A 15732-nucleotide genomic window follows, 5' to 3' on the forward strand; every position below is an offset into this window, starting at 1 on the left:
CCTGTATTTTAGTAATATTAGTTTGTAATAGTAATTTGTAATAAAATTACCTTGTGGGCAGCTCAGTGGTCCAAAGGATAGAACATCAGCCTTAGAGGCAGGAGGACCTGAGTCTTAAATCTGACCTCACACACTTAATAATTACCTAGCTGTGTGACTTTGGGCAAATCACTTAACCACACTGCCTTGCAAAAACCAAAAAAAAATTTTTTTACTTTGTAATAGTTAAATAGTATTAAAATTATTGCTATTTGATAGTAAAATCTGAATCGAGAATAGATTGGAGGAGGGCTGTTTTAATAGTCCAAGTGTGAGAAGATGAGAACCTGCATCAGTATGATGACAGTGTCAGAAGAAAGATGTTAAAAAGGTAGAATCAACAGGGGTTGACAACAAGCAGAATTTGATAGTGGGAGGGTTTGGGAGAAGATGGAGAGAAGTCAAGAGTTGACCTCTAGGTCTTGAGCATTTTTAGCACAGTGCCTGGTACAGAGTAGGCGCTTAACAAATGCTTGTTTAATTTTTTGATTTGGATAAGAAGGAAGGAAAGATGAATTCACTTTAGGGCATGTTGAGTTTAAAATGTCTTTGGGATGTTCAATTCAAAACATCCAGTAAGGAGTTGGAGATATAAGACAGGAGGTCTCAGAAAATTTAGGGATGGATAAATAAATATGATAATCATCTGCCTACCTATGATAATTGAATCCATGGAACCTGATGAGATCTACAAGGAAATAGTCTGGAGGCAAAACAGGACCAGGTCTTAGAACCTTGAAAGCCCATAGTTAAGAGGCAAGACGTGGGTGAAGATCCAGCAAAGAAGACTGAAGTGGTATGATCAGACAAATAAGAGAAAAAAAACTAGTAAAGTTTCCAGTGTAAGGAAAACCTAAAGAGTAGAGAATTATCAAGAAGAAAAGGGTGATTAATAGTATCAGGGGACACAGAGAGATCACAAAGAATGAGAATCAAGGAAAGTCCATTAAATTTGACTATTTAGTGATATTTGGTAACTCTGGAGAGTATTCCAGTTTCACTTGAATGATGAAACTGTCAACTAGACTGCAAAGGGTTGAAAAGAATAGGGCAGCTAGGTGGAGCAGTAGATAGAACACCAGCCCTGGAGTCAGGAGGACCTAAGTTCAAATCTGGCCTCAGACACTTAATAATTACCTAGCTGTGTGACCTTGGGCAAGCCACTTAGCCTTATTGCCTTGCAAAAAAAAAAAAAAAAGATGAAAACATGAGAAGAAATGAAATAGAGGCACCAGTTATAGAAAGCTTTCTCAATGACTTTAGCCAGAAAAAGGTGAAGACAGAAAGGATAATATCTACCAAAGATGGGGATGTAACATGTGGCAATTTTTTGAGGATGAGGGATACATGTTTGAAGGCAGCAGGAAAACAGCCAGTAGGCAGAGGTTGAAGATTAATGAGAAATAGGTATGATAGAAAGGGACAAACTTGTAGAGAAGATGAAACAGAATGGTGTTACTTGTACATACAGAAAGCATTTTTCTTGGCAAGGAAAAGTCTTATCTTCATGGGAATTGGGGGGAAGAAGGTGATATTACAGGAAGGAATGTGGATTAGGTGTAATGGGGAGGAGGGAAGAGGATAAAGCTCTCTCAGATGTCTTACTGGATAGTAGAATATGTGAAAGGGAGTAGTTATGTGAAAGAAAGGTGGGAAGGGGCCAGGTTAAGAAGGACTTTGAAAATCTGATGATTTTACTTTTTGATTCTGGAGGTAATACGGAACTACTAGAATTTACTGAATGGGGGAGGGGAGATGAAGGGATCAGATTTGTGCTTTAGGAAGATTACTTTGATGGCTGAGGGATGAAAGAGACCTGATTCAGGGAGACAACCAGTAGGTGGTTGCATTTGCTTATTGATATCTTTTCAGGGGCGGCTAGGTGGTGTAGTGGATAAAGCACTGCCCGTGGAGTCAGGAGTACCTGGTTTCAAATCCTATCTCAGACACTTAATAATTACCTGTGTGGCCTTGGGCAAGCCACTTAACCCCATTTGCCTTGCAAAAAAAAAACCAGATATCTTTTCAACATTACTTTGAAAAATTTGTTAATCATTGAATTCCTTGTGCATTCACATTGGTATCAAGTGTTTCTTTTTCCTGATGAGAATCATTTGTGCCTTAAGCTTTCTTTCTTGAGTTTTTCCCCATTTTTCTTCAGTTAATTTGCAGTGAAAAATCAAAGGCACATGATATCCATTCTGTTTTTTCTCAGTACTATCTAAAATTTGTTCACTTGAATCCTAGGTTATATATCACATTATGTTGTCTTCTTCTCTAGCTCTCTTAAAAACTCTGAAATGCAGTTGTCGCATCTTCTTATAGTTCTTTTATCCTTGATTTCTCCTCATTGATCAGATTTTGGGTTCAGAGAAAATGGTTCCCCCATTCATTTCCTTTGCTTTTTAAATAATTAAAGTTTTCCCTCATCACTACTGCTTTTGCTATAACTACATATTCCTATTATTTCTTATTAGTTTTTTTATGTTTACTAAATTCTTTTCTCCTTTTTTCCCTTTGTGGTTGTATTACTTATAGTATGCTATTATGATAGCATTTCTGTTTTTTCCTCTATTGATTCTCATTCAGATTATCCTTTTTCATGCTTCTGTATCTAATTCATGGATTTTCTCACATAAGTACATCTTTTAAATATCTATTTTTTTGTAGATTATCCAGTATAATCAAATTGTATTCTTGGGGAATGTAGCCACATACACAGTCTTATTCTACTAGATTTCTTCTTTTTATATATATATATTTTTTTTTTACTTAAGGTAATGGGGTTAAGTGACTTGCCCAAGGTCATACAGCTAGATAATTATTAAGGGTCTGAGGATTTGAACTCAGTTACTCTTGACTCTAGGGCCAATACTCTATTCACTGTGTCACCTAAATGCCCCATTCCTTATTCTTTTGATTTTCTTATATTTCCCTTTATATATATATATATATATATATATTGACCTTGTCTTCGTAAATGGTTTAAGATATTGGTCTAAGCTGAATTTCTACCAGTCACTTTCCAGTTTTCCCAATTATTTTTAGCAAATAATGTTTTTTTATCCCCAAAACTTGATTAAATCTTTTCTGTTGTCAAACAGAAGGTTACTATAATAATTTACTATTATGTACTGAATATCTACTCTGTTTCACTTATCTTCCTTTCTGTTTCTTAGCAAATCCCATATAGGTTTGATCATTAGTGCCTTAGAGTTTAAGATCTAGTACTGTTAAACATCCTTCCTTTACATTTTTATTAGTTTTAAAAAATTATTAGCCCTTTGATTTTCCAAATTAATTTTGTTATTATTTTCTCCAACTCAGCAAAATTTTTTTGGTAACTTAATTGGGATGGCATTGAATAAATAGGTAAAATTGTCATTTTTATTAGATTGCCTTTGCTTACCCATGAACAATTACTATTTCTCCAATTATTGAAATCTGACTTCTATTTATATAAAAAGTATTTTATAGGGGTAGCTAGGTGGCACAGTGGATAGAGCACCAGCTGTGGAAGTCAGGAATACCTGAGTTCAAATGTGACCACAGATACTTAAAAATTACCTAGCTGTGTGACCTTGGGCAAGTCACTTAACCTCATTGCCTTGCAACGCCCCCCCCCAAAAAAAAAAGTATTTTATAATTGTGTTTATCTCATTACTGGTTCTGTTTTGGCAGGTATACTTCCAGGTATTTTAGACCTGGCTACAGTTGTTTTAAAAGGGGTATCTCTTCTTATAGGATTTTGTTGATGATATTTTATATTGCTAATGATTTATGTGAGTTTGTTTTATATGCTACTATAAAAATAGATACACATTAAGAAATAAAAATAAATAAATATATAAATTATAAATAAGCCTAAATAAAATTATTTATTGTTTCAGCTAACTTCTTAGTTGAGACTAGGATATATCATCATAACATCTGCAAAAAAGTGATGGTTTATCGCCTTGTATCTCTCATTTTTGTGTTTATTGTAAATGACATTCTGATTTTTAATCTGTTCTACTATCCATTTCTGTTTTATGGGTGAATTCATCCCATTTCCATTCAAGGTTATAATTACTGCTTGTGTATTTCTTTTTTTTAAATCAATATATTAATATTGTGCCTAACTTTACATGCCACTCCATCTTCCAACTCCATAGCTTTTCACTTGTTAACTCCAATGTGTGCAATACTTTCGCTTTTCACTCTTTTCCCTAGATTACTGATTTCCTTAAATCTTCTGCTCAAATCTTGCTTTCTATGGAAGACAGATCCTGATTATACTTAGCATTAGTGATTTCATTCTAAAGCTACCCTCCATTTACATTGTGTATGTATAATGCTTGTTTTTTGGGAAATTATTTGCTATTTTTATTTTTTGCATTTTTTTCTCTCTTAGAAATGTGAATTTTTTGAGATCAGGAATCTTGATTTTGTCTTTCTTTTGTGACATACTTTGGTATGTTTAATAAGGTTTAAGGTTTAAGGTTTAGTAAGGTTTAATAAATTTTTAATTGTTTGATCTAGGGAGGCTTTGTAGCATTAAATAAAAAAATAGCAAAACTTATATGTAGGAAGATATATATTAATATGTGTGTGTGGTGTGTGTGTGTATGTTTGTATACTTGTGTGAATGTTTGGATTTGCCTTTGTGCCTGAAATTGCCATTTGAAAAAATGTGCCATGAATAGTGTACCTGACATCATTCAGCTCCTTTGTTAACTTGCCCTGATCTTAGCTTATATATTTTTTAAACATTTTATCTGTTTTCCAATTATATACAATAGTAAATTATACCCATCATTTTTTTCAAGGCTCTGAATTCTACCATTTTTCCCCCTCCTCTCTTACCCCCCCCCCCCAGGCTGTCTGTCTCTACATTGTTTCCATACCATACATTGATGTAAATTGAATGTTATAAGTATAAACATAAGAATAAACATAACCCCCCCCCTCAAGGAGGGAGGGAGGGGGGAGAGAGAGAGAGAGAGAGAGAGAGAGAGAGAGAGAGAGAGAGAGAGAGAGATTGTACTTCAGTCTGTGTTCAGATTCCAATGGCTCTGTCTCTGGGGTAAGTTCCTTTCTTTATCATAAGTCCACCAGAGAAGTTGCTTCTATATTTTCCCCACAGTTGCTATCACTAGCTGTACCTCCACTCTATTCCTCCCCACTCTCATTTATTCTATTCTTTCTTTCCTTTCATCCTGGCCATGTCCAAAAGCGTGTTGCATCTGAGTACCCTCTCCCTTGATCTTTCCTCTCTTCTGTCACCTATTCCCCGCTTCCCTCCCCCATTTTCCCTCATCCTGTCCCTTTTCTCCTATCCTTCTCCAGGGCAAGACAGATTTCCTCACCCTATTAAGTGTGTATGCCATTTCTCTCCCTGAGCCATTTCCGATGAGAATGAAGGCTCACTCATTCCCCCTTGCCTTCCCCCCCATTGAAAAAAGCTTTTTTTTTTTGACTCTTATGTGAAATCTCTCAGCTTCTTCTTGATCTCCTTTTCATTCCAGTACTTCCCCCCATTGCCCATTGACTCCATCCCTTTACTACATCATACCATTATATTCCACTCCTTCTCATGTCCTATCTATATATGCTCCTTCTAACAGCTCTTATAAATGAGAAAGTTCATATGAGTTATCAATATCTTCTTCCTGTGCAGGAATACAAACAGTTCAACATCATCAAAGTTCTTCATAGTTAGTCCCTCTCTTCCACTCCCTTTATGGTTCTCCAGAGTCCTGTACTTGGAGATCAAACTTTCTGTTCAGCTCTGGTTGTCTTGTTAGGAAAGTTTGAAAGTCCCCTGTTTCGTTGAAAATTCATCTTTTCCCCTGAAAGAGGATGTTCAGTTTTGCTGGGTAATTGATTCTCGGTTGTAAACCAAGATCTTTTGCCTTCTGGAATATCATATTCCAATCCCTATGAGCCCTTAATGTAGATGCTGCCAGATTCTGTGTAATCCTGACTATGGAGCCTTGGTAGTTGAATTGTATGTTTCTGGCAGCTTTTAGAATTTTCTCTTTGATTTGGGAGTTTTGGAATTTGGGTATAATATTCCTGGAAGTTTTTCTTTTGGGATCCCTTTCAAGGGGGTGACTAGTGAATTCTCTCAATTTCTATTTTACCCTCAGCTTCTAGGATCTCAGGGCAGTTTTGCTGTATTATTTATTTAAAAATGAAGTTTAGGCTCTTTTCCTAGTCGTGGCTTTCAGATAGTCCAATAATTTTCAGATTATTTCTTCTGGATCTGTTTTCAAGGTCAGTTGTTTTTCCAATGAGATATTTCACATTTTCTTCTAATTTTTGGCTTTTTTTGGAAGTTTCATTTCTTCCTGATTTCTTGGAAAGTCATCTGCTTCCTTTAGTTTCATTTTTGCATTTGAAGGAGTTACTTTCTTCAGAGAGCTTTTTTATCTCCTTTTTCCAGCTGGCCAATTCTGCTTTTTAAGGCATTCTTCTCTTTTGCCTTTTGTTTTGCTTTTTCCATTAGGCCTAAACTGGTTTTTAACGTATTATTTTCTTCAGTATTTTTTTATTTCTTTCACCAAGCTTTTGATTTGGTTTTCATGATTTTTCTGCATTGCTCTCATTTCTCCTCCCAATTTTCCCTCCACCTCCCTGAATTGCTTTTCAAAGTCTTTTTTGAGCTCATCCACAGTCTGAGCCCATTTTCTATTTCTCTTGGAGGTTTTGGATATGGAATCTTTGATTTTGTCATCATCAGAGTATGTGTTTTGATCTTCCATAGGACTGAAGTAATTCTCTATGGTCAGATCCTTCTTTTTTCTGTTGTTTGCTCATTTCCTCAGCCCAAGGCTAATTTACAGCACTTCCAAGGCTTTGGGGGTTTTTTTTGGGGGGGGGACACCCCACTGGGACCTTTAGTCTTCCAAGGTCTTAAGCTCTCTAGCCTGTGCTTTGATATGTAGATGACCACAGCACTGCCCTCTGCCCTGAGGCTATAAGGCGGGATCTAGCTATCTTAGTAAGGAAGCCTAAACTGCACCCTGAGTCTGAATGTAGGCAAACAGCAGAGCCCTGCCCCAGGAGAGAGATCTCTGCAGACTTCCCTTACCTTCTCTAGGGGTGCAGGCTGCTTTCTCCAGATTCTCGCTGGAGGTGCTGTGGTCGGTGCTCCTCACTCCCTCACTCCACACTCACCCAGGTGCAGCAGAGTTCTCTCCTCTCCGCTTCAAGCTGTTGCTGGTGATCTCTGGGCTGGGCTGGGCTGCGCAGTGGCTTTTTTCACCACCCCAGGTCCTGGTGAAGCACACCTTTCCTGTGGCGGTTCTAAGTTCTCTTGGACTGGGAAAATGTATCACTCAGTCTTTCTGTGGGTTCTGCTGCTCTAAATTTTGGCTAGAGCCCTCATTTGTTTGTTTTTTTGGGGGTTTGGGGAATGCTGCCTTCACAACGCCATCTGCTTGTGTATTTCTTTCCATCCTAGTTTTCCTACTGATTGTCCTTCTCTGTTCTCTTGTTCCTTCATCTATCTACCCTTCTAAAAGTCTCACCCTTATTCTCTACCCTTACCTTCTACTAGTCCCTCCTTTTTCCCTATCCCTTTGCCCTCCTATTTCTTTATCAATTTAGTAAAGTTTTTTGTCCTTCTAGATCTATATGTGTTACTGCCTTTTTAAGCTGGTTAGCACTACCAGCCCTCCATTCCCACTGGCTTACACTTCAACAGTTCTTCCATTCATGCTTCACTTACATTACTCCATTTTACCTCTCTCTGCTTAATTTTATTTTTTTTAACTCATTTCATCATATTCAGCTCAACCCTAAGCCTTATATCAATGTATGATCTTTCAAACTACCCTAGTGATGACAATAATATTAAGAGTACAAATAGCATTTTCCATATAAGAAAAAAGCAATTTGTCTTGAGACTCTTATGTTTACTTTATTTTTCTCCTTGATCTTTGTGTGAGATTTTCATTTGAGTTTTGGAGTTTTTGTCACAAATTCCTGAAAGTCTTTCATTTCATTAGGTGATCATTTTTAAAAATTCAGATTATGTTACATTAACTGGGTAAGTTACTCTTCATTGTAAGCCCATCTCTTTTGCCTTATGAAATATAATGTTTCAGGCTTTTCAGACTCTTAATATAGAAGCTGCTAGATCTTGTGTTAGCCTGACTTGTAGCACCATGTAATTAAATTTTTTTTCTTGTTACTTGTAGCATTTTTCTCCTTAACCTAGGAGCTTCAAAACTTGACTGTAAGATACCTATGTTTCATCTTGGGGATAGCTTTCAAGTGATGATTAGTGAATTTTTTCTATTTCAGTTTTGTCCTCTTAATCCAATATTTCAAGGAAATTTTCCTTAATAACTTATTGTAATATTATATCTAGACTTTTTAGTCATAACTTTCAGTGAGATCAATAATTCTTTTTTTTTTTAGATTTTTCAAGGCAGTGGGGTTAAGTGGCTTGCCCAAGGCTAGATAATTATTAAGTGCCTGGAGTCGGATTTGAACCCAGGTACTCCTGACTCCAAGGCTGGTGCTCTATCCACTGCGCCACCTAGCCGCCCCAAGATCAGTAATTCTTACATTTTCTTTCCACAGTCTTATCCAGATTACTTTTTTCCTTAATGAGATATTTAATATACTTCTATTTTTTCATTCTTGTGATTTCTAAAAATTATTTCTTTCTATCTTTTAACATCATTAGCTTCTTTTTTTTTTCCCCAATGCTAGTTTTTAAGAAGGCAGATAGGTGGCATGTTAGATAGAGAATTGACTTTGGAGTCTATTCAACCTCAAACACTTGACAACTAGCTGTGCAACCTTGGCCAAGTCACTTAACCTAGGTTGCCTCACATCCAGTTCCATTTCCAATTAGCTTGATTCATATTTGGCCGCAGACCCAGATGACTCTGGAAGAAAATTGAATGACTTAGCGCAACACCCCCTCACTCAAATACAATTCATGTGCTGGTCATGGCATCACTTCCCTGATGTCATCTTCTTTTTCAAGAATGAAGGAAAAACATCACATATCACAGCTTTTAAAGAATTATTTTCTTCCTTAAAATTTTGGTCCTCTTTTCCAATTGATTGACTTTCTTGTCATTATTTTCTTGAAATAGTTGTGGGACCTTATTGGTGGGTTTTGGTTGTTTTAGTTTCAGGATCTTCTAATATGAACCTGCATCTTCTCTGTCCCCAAAGTAACTGTTTTGAGTTCTTTCTTCTTTGCCTATTCTTTGCTATTCTATAATTTTTAACAGGTTATTATAGTCAAAATCTAATCTGAAGGTATTCAGGATGCCTTAGGCTTCAGGTTTTACTTAGTGTTTTTTCCTAGAGCTTAGACCTGGTAGGCACTCCTCTCTACCCATGAACTAATTAATAACTAAGGGCCCCATCCACCTAGTCACTATTAATCTCTTGCTTCTTGTGGGCTCTAGCTAGTGTCTGTAGCCTGCTGGGTCCCATCTTTTGCTATTTCACTCACTGGGCATGGGCTTACTCCTCTTCAATTACAGACAGAGCAGAATCTGATCAGTGTGCTTGATATGAACACTTAAATCTTCCCCTGTTCAGCTGTCTGACCCCAGTTTTTACAGCTGAGGCTCCTTAGGTGTCTGCATCGCCCTCCTCCTATGGAGGAGGTTGAGTTTTCCTAAGGTCTTTCCAAATTGTCTTTTTTTTTCAAGGCAGTGGGGTTAAGTGGCTTGCCCAAGGCCACACAACTAGGTAATTATTAAGTGTCTGAGGCCAGGTTTGAGCTCAGGTACTCCTGATTCCCTGCCGGAGCTCTACCCACTGCACCACCTAACTGCCCCTCCTCCCAAGTTGTCTTAAAGAGAATAACTGCTTTACCCCTGACTTGAATTATTAATCAGTTCAAAATTCCCTTTGAAGCAATATTTTTATTATAATGTTTGTGGGAGAATTTTTGTCTTACTATGCCTTTTTCAATAGAATCCTCTCGAGGGGCAAATATATCTTCCCCAGAATTCCTTAGTTATGCCCTATCTGTGGCCTACAGTCAAAATAACTAAAGAAGGATTTTTTTCTCTTTTATTTATAAATATTTCTTCCAAGCATAACACTGTTGACTCTCTTTTTTTTCCAGGGGTAATCCAAAATGATCCAGAATCATTGAATCTGCTTTGGTGCAACTATAATATTTATTAATAAAATCTTTCTGGTTTGAGACTCCTTGCTTGCTCTGTTTCCTCAACCCCTTTCTACAATGCATCTAGGATCCCTGGACTGAAGAAGACCCTTGTCATCCTTGCTTCACAATTGTGTATACCATTTGGATGAGAAAGCAATCTACAACTCTTATTTCTTCTGGTGACAAGGAAGATCACTAAGCCTTCCCTAGGCCTTTTCCATCTATTCTATCTCTAGTTATCTCACCTATTTATATTACCTAAGGCTATTGGGCCTGAACATCAACCCATTCCAGTGCCTCTTGAGAGCAGACACTGTCTCACCTTTTCTGTTTATATCCCCAGAGCTTAGCATGGTGCTTGGCACATATGTAAGTGTTTAATAAGTGCTGTGCTTTTTTCTTTCATTCTCTATCTGCTGCTTTCTTTTTGTTTTCAACAGGTATCCTCTTTTTCACGTTTACTCTTACCCCTATGGTACGTGTTTAAACCAATATATTAAAAGGCAGCCAAGTAGTCTTAGAAAAGTTTCTTTTGTAAACCATTGCCAAAAGCCTAAAAAAATGATAAATGGGATTTAGGCTCGGTAGAAAGAGCCAAGGGAAAGGATGAGAAGGTGAGAATTTTACCCAGCTAAGTCTCAGCATCAGAGTCAACCACTGATATTCTGTATTGACTCTAGTCTTTTTTTTTTTTTTTTTGCAAGGCAAATGGGGTTAAGTGGCTTGCCCAAGGCCACACAGCTAGGTAATTACTAAGTGTCTGAGACCGCATTTGAACCCAGGTACTCCTGACTCCAAGGCCAGTACTTTATCCACTATGCCACCTAGCCGCCCCTCTAGTCTTTTTCTTATTGGCTCTTAGACAACCAGGACATTGATATCAGTGTCAGCAACAACAGTAATGGCACTAAGCACCCACCTTATAAATGCTCGATCTCCTCTCTATCCTCATTCTTCTTCCAGTAGCATACTGGAACTACCCTTTCTTTCCTCTCTCATAGGACCAGATGAGAGGAACCTTTTCATAGGTCTTGGTCTGATGACTCTCAGGGGATTCTGTGGAAATCACTTTCTGCCAATGAATGTTGTTTCCTTGTTTCAGAACAATCTGTGTTGGTGGCTTATTTCATTTCTTTTTGAGGGTGGGGAACCATGGCTAATTTATATGTTGTATTTATTTTCCCCAGTGCTGCACATGGTACTTTCTATACAGTGATTAATAAATGTTGAAGGAATTAGTGAATAACGAATGAAGTAAGGAAGAACCCTGTACTTATAGCTAGAGTCCTACTCCAGTGTTTATTACACATATGAAGCTTAGGTAAATCACTTTTAGAGCCTAAGTTGTCTTTGTAAAGTGGAAATGGTTGTACTTGCGCTGACTCTCTACAGCTTCTTGTTCTGAGGGAAAGAATCTTGTAAATTGTAAATCATAGTAGGAATATGAGCAGCTTATTATTGTTATTCAAACACTACAAAACTGGACCTTCACAAGACTACTACTTCATTAATCTTTTGTTTTTTCAAATTGTCTTGTTTTATTCACTTATTCTGTCATTTTTCTTGCAGAAAAGCAGCCCAGAAGAACGAGAGAGAATGATCAAGCAACTTAAAGAAGAGTTACGATTAGAAGAAGCAAAACTTGTTTTGTTAAAAAAACTAAGACAAAGTCAAATACAAAAAGAAGCCACTAACCAGAAGGTGTGTGCTTTTTCTGGGATGTCTGAGATGAGTTGTTCTCATTTAGAAAGAATCTCTGAGGATGGTGGTTTTTGAGCATCTCATTTTGCACACTGTCTTAGGACACTTAGCTATGTATCAAATCCCAGTTTTAAAAAAAAATGCTAACATGTCTTTTTTGTGGTTTAAGGAAAAAGGAGGTTTTTTCTGGGGCTATATATGCTGGTAAAAAGAAAGGAAATAATGTAATGAAAGATATGTACTAGTCTCATAATGGTTTGTATTAGGGCAACCTCTAATTGGTGGTGCTTCTCATTATATTTTTCTTTTAGAGAGATCTCATTTTAGAAATTTGCCTTGTATTCATATCAGCATAATATGCAGTATGGTAAATGTTCTGAATTTATCTAAAAGTGCATTTCATTATGTAGGATTTCCTTTAGAGTGATATATTTAAAGTATGACTTTTGTGGTACCAGAAACTTGACTATTCCTTCAAAATAAAAAGAAATTTAATGTCTATTAAAACTTAAAATACTGCACTAAATCTTTTGAGACAGTTTATATAGTTAGTAGATAAAGGTCTGTTGCTGTCTAAGAATTCTACTCTTTTCAAGAAAAGCTTCCTTTTTCCTGTTTTATAATCCACAATAACAGTTTGACAATTCCCAATTCTTTAACTTAAACATGTGTGATGTTTAAATATTTTTTCATTTTTCTTGTTAGATTTGTCTTACTATTTTGATCTTGAGTGTTTTCTGAATCTAGGAGTGTTATTCATGGTAGTAATATGTGTATGAAGTAAACAATTCCCATTCCTAAATCTTTTAAAATACCTTTAAAAAATGTTTCAATCTGTATTCAGACCCCATCAGTTCTTTCTCTGAGAATGTATAGTATTTTTCTTAAGTCCTTCAGAGTTATCTTGCTGAAACTAGCTAAGTCATTCACACCTTCTTATAGCAGAATAGAATTTCATCATAATTACATACCACAATAGTTCAGCCATTCCCCAATTGATGGGCATCCCCTCCATTTCCAATTCTTTGTCACCAAAAAAGAGCTATTAAAAATATTTGTGTGTGTATATATAGATCCTTTTCCTTTTATTTTAAATCCCTTGTGGGCTTCAGACCTAGTAGTGGTAATGCTAGGTCAAAAGTATACATGGTTTTATCATAGTTCCAAATTACTCTATAGAATGGTTGAATCAGTTTACTATTCCATGAACAGTGAATTAATTTTTCTCGCATCCCCTCCAATATATGTCACTTTACTTTCTGTCCTATTAGTAAATCTAATTGATAGTACTTTAGAATTGTTTTAATTTGCATTTCTTCAAATAATAGTGAATTAGAACATTTTTTCATCTGTGGATAACTGTTTATTTCATATGAAAACTTGATATTTTTTGATGATTTCTTAATTGGGGTATGGCTCTTGTTTTTACAAATCTGATTTAGTTCTCTGTGTTTGAGAAATGAAATCTTTATAAGGGAAACTTGCTTCAGTATTTTTTCATAGTTACTATTGCTAACTGTATTTTCCTCCATTCTATTTCTCCCCTTGTATAGTCTGTTCTCTCTTTTCTTTCACCCTGTTCATCCTCAAAATATTTTGCTTCTGGCTATCCCTTCCCCCAGTCTGCCTTACCTTCTTACCCCAACCCATTTCTTTGCCCTTTCTCCTCCTACTTTTCTGTAGGGTAATAATATTTCTATATTGAATTAATTGTGTATTTCATTCTTTGAACCTAATTCTGATGAGACTAAGGTTCATTCATTCTTCCTCACCTTCCCCCCTTTTCTCCACTGTCAATGCTTTTTCTTGCCTCTTTCATGTGAGAATTTACCCCATTTTCCTTTGTCCCAGGACCTTCCTCTCTCATTCCTTAATTTTTATTTTTTTAGATAGCATACCTTTATATATAGCTAACTCCAGTGCCCCCCCTCTATATCTATCCTTCTAACTGTCCAAATAAGAAGAAAGTTCTTACTTGTATCATCATCCCCTGTAGAAATGTAAACAATTTAACCTTAAGATTTCCTTTTTTCTGTTTATCCTTTTTTTTAAAGTTTTTGCAAGGCAAATAGGGTTAAGTGACTTGCCCAAGGCCACACAGCTAGGTAGTTATTAAGTGTCTGAGGCTGGATTTAAACTCAGGTACTCCTGACTCCAGGGCTGGTGCTCTATCCACTGTGCCACCTAGCTGCCCCCTGTTTATCTTTTTTAATGCTTTTTTTGAGTCTGGTTTTTAAAAGTTAAAATTTCTGTTCTGCTCTTGTCTTTTCATCAGGAAAGTTTGAAATTCCCCATTTCATTAGATATCCATATTTTCACCTGAATGAGTATACTCAGTTTTACCGGGTAATTGATTCTTTTTGGCAGGGGAAGAGGGGGAGGAAGATTTAAGTGACTTGCCCAAGGTCACACAACTAGGTAGTTATTAAGTATCTGAGACCAGATTTGAACTGAGGTCCTCCTGATTCCAGCAACGGTGTTTTATCCACTGCGCCACTAGCTGTCTGTGGGTATTTGATTGCTAATTGTAATCCTAGCTGTTTTGTTTTCTGGAATATTAGATAACAAGCCTTCCAGTCCTTTATTGTAGAAGCTAAATCTTGTGTTACCCTGACTGTAGCTCCACAGTATGGGGGGGTAACCTTTTTTAGAAAGATAATCAATCCATTTTTTTTAGATACATTCATAAGTGTATAAAATCACTCTTGCTAACTACAACATCTACCTGTCTCATTTTATTTTTTCATAAGGGCAGATAATTTTTAGAATTGAAAGAGGAACCGTGAAAGAGTATGCATTATTCATTGCCATTGCAACCCCTCTATATTAGTAGAGAGTTTTCTTGAGTTTGCCAGTTTTAAAAATCATAAAGTAGTGACTAGCTCTATTAATGCAGCACTTCAGCCTCATCCTTGGATCTATACTGTCAGTTCCTCCAACTTGATAGGACCAAAGTTTGTCATCACCATATTCAAAAGTTTCCACAACATAATGAAGCATTTGAGAAAGATTTCACTAGAGATCATCATAGAAAAGTATTTGAAAAATAACATGGATATATCCACATCAAAAGCTTTGTTAGACTTTTTAAAGTGCTTTGAGGTCTTTTTTTTTTTCCTTTAGGAAAATTCCCATCTTGTGAAATCTCTCAGTTGTTTTTTGTTTTATTTGACTAGAGAATGAAGTACATCTTAGAAAGCAGTTATTAGGGGAGGCTAGGTGGCACAGTGGATAGAGCACCAGCCCTGGAGTCAGGAGTACCTGAATTCAAATCCAGCCTCAGACACTTAATAATTACCTAGCTGTGTGGCCTTGGGCAAGCCACTTAACCCCGTTTGCCTTGCAAAAAAAAAACCTAAAAAAAAAAGAAAGTACATAGTGATTTATTTCTTTAAGGACAGGGGGACAGGAAAAAACATTTTACCTTGTTGTGATGGAGGGGGCGGGCTTTTAGCCCCTTTCATCTTGGCTTCTGAAACTACTTAGAAATATTTGATACAATCCATTATCACCACTAAAGAAGTAGGAGAATCAAGGGGTGACTAGGTGGCACAGTGGATAAAGCACCAGCCCTGGAGTCAGGAGTACCTGAGTTCAAATGCGGTCTCAGACACTTAATAATTACCTAGCTGTGTGGCTACTTAACCCCACTGCCTTGCCAAAAAAAAAAGGGAGAATCTTAAATGCTAATCTTGGCCATGTAGCAGCAAGACCAATTTCAATTTCCCTTTTCAGTTTGTAGAATCTCTGCACTGAACTGTTCGTGGTAGTGGTTTCTATATTAAAATTTGTAGGCTTGGAAATTACTTTGCCCAGTTGTCAGATGATAAACTCTGAATATTATTGGGAGGTAAAAG

At 36.6% G+C, this 15732-nt stretch overlaps 1 protein-coding gene across 5 annotated transcripts in view; it reads left to right on the forward strand.

Annotated features, from left to right (window-relative positions):
- The window catches only part of GATAD2A (GATA zinc finger domain containing 2A), a 254017-nt gene that overhangs the window by 217468 nt on the left and 20817 nt on the right, over positions 1–15732 (forward strand). For all 5 annotated transcript variants that reach the window (XM_074204205.1, XM_074204204.1, XM_074204203.1 and 2 more), the window contains one exon: positions 11744–11875. In XM_074204205.1, coding sequence (XP_074060306.1) covers positions 11744–11875 — 132 coding nt within the window. The remainder of the gene's footprint in view (positions 1–11743; positions 11876–15732) is intronic.

Source organism: Macrotis lagotis, chromosome X (assembly GCF_037893015.1).
Source record: "Macrotis lagotis isolate mMagLag1 chromosome X, bilby.v1.9.chrom.fasta, whole genome shotgun sequence".
Classification (NCBI taxonomy): Eukaryota; Metazoa; Chordata; class Mammalia; order Peramelemorphia; family Peramelidae; genus Macrotis; species Macrotis lagotis.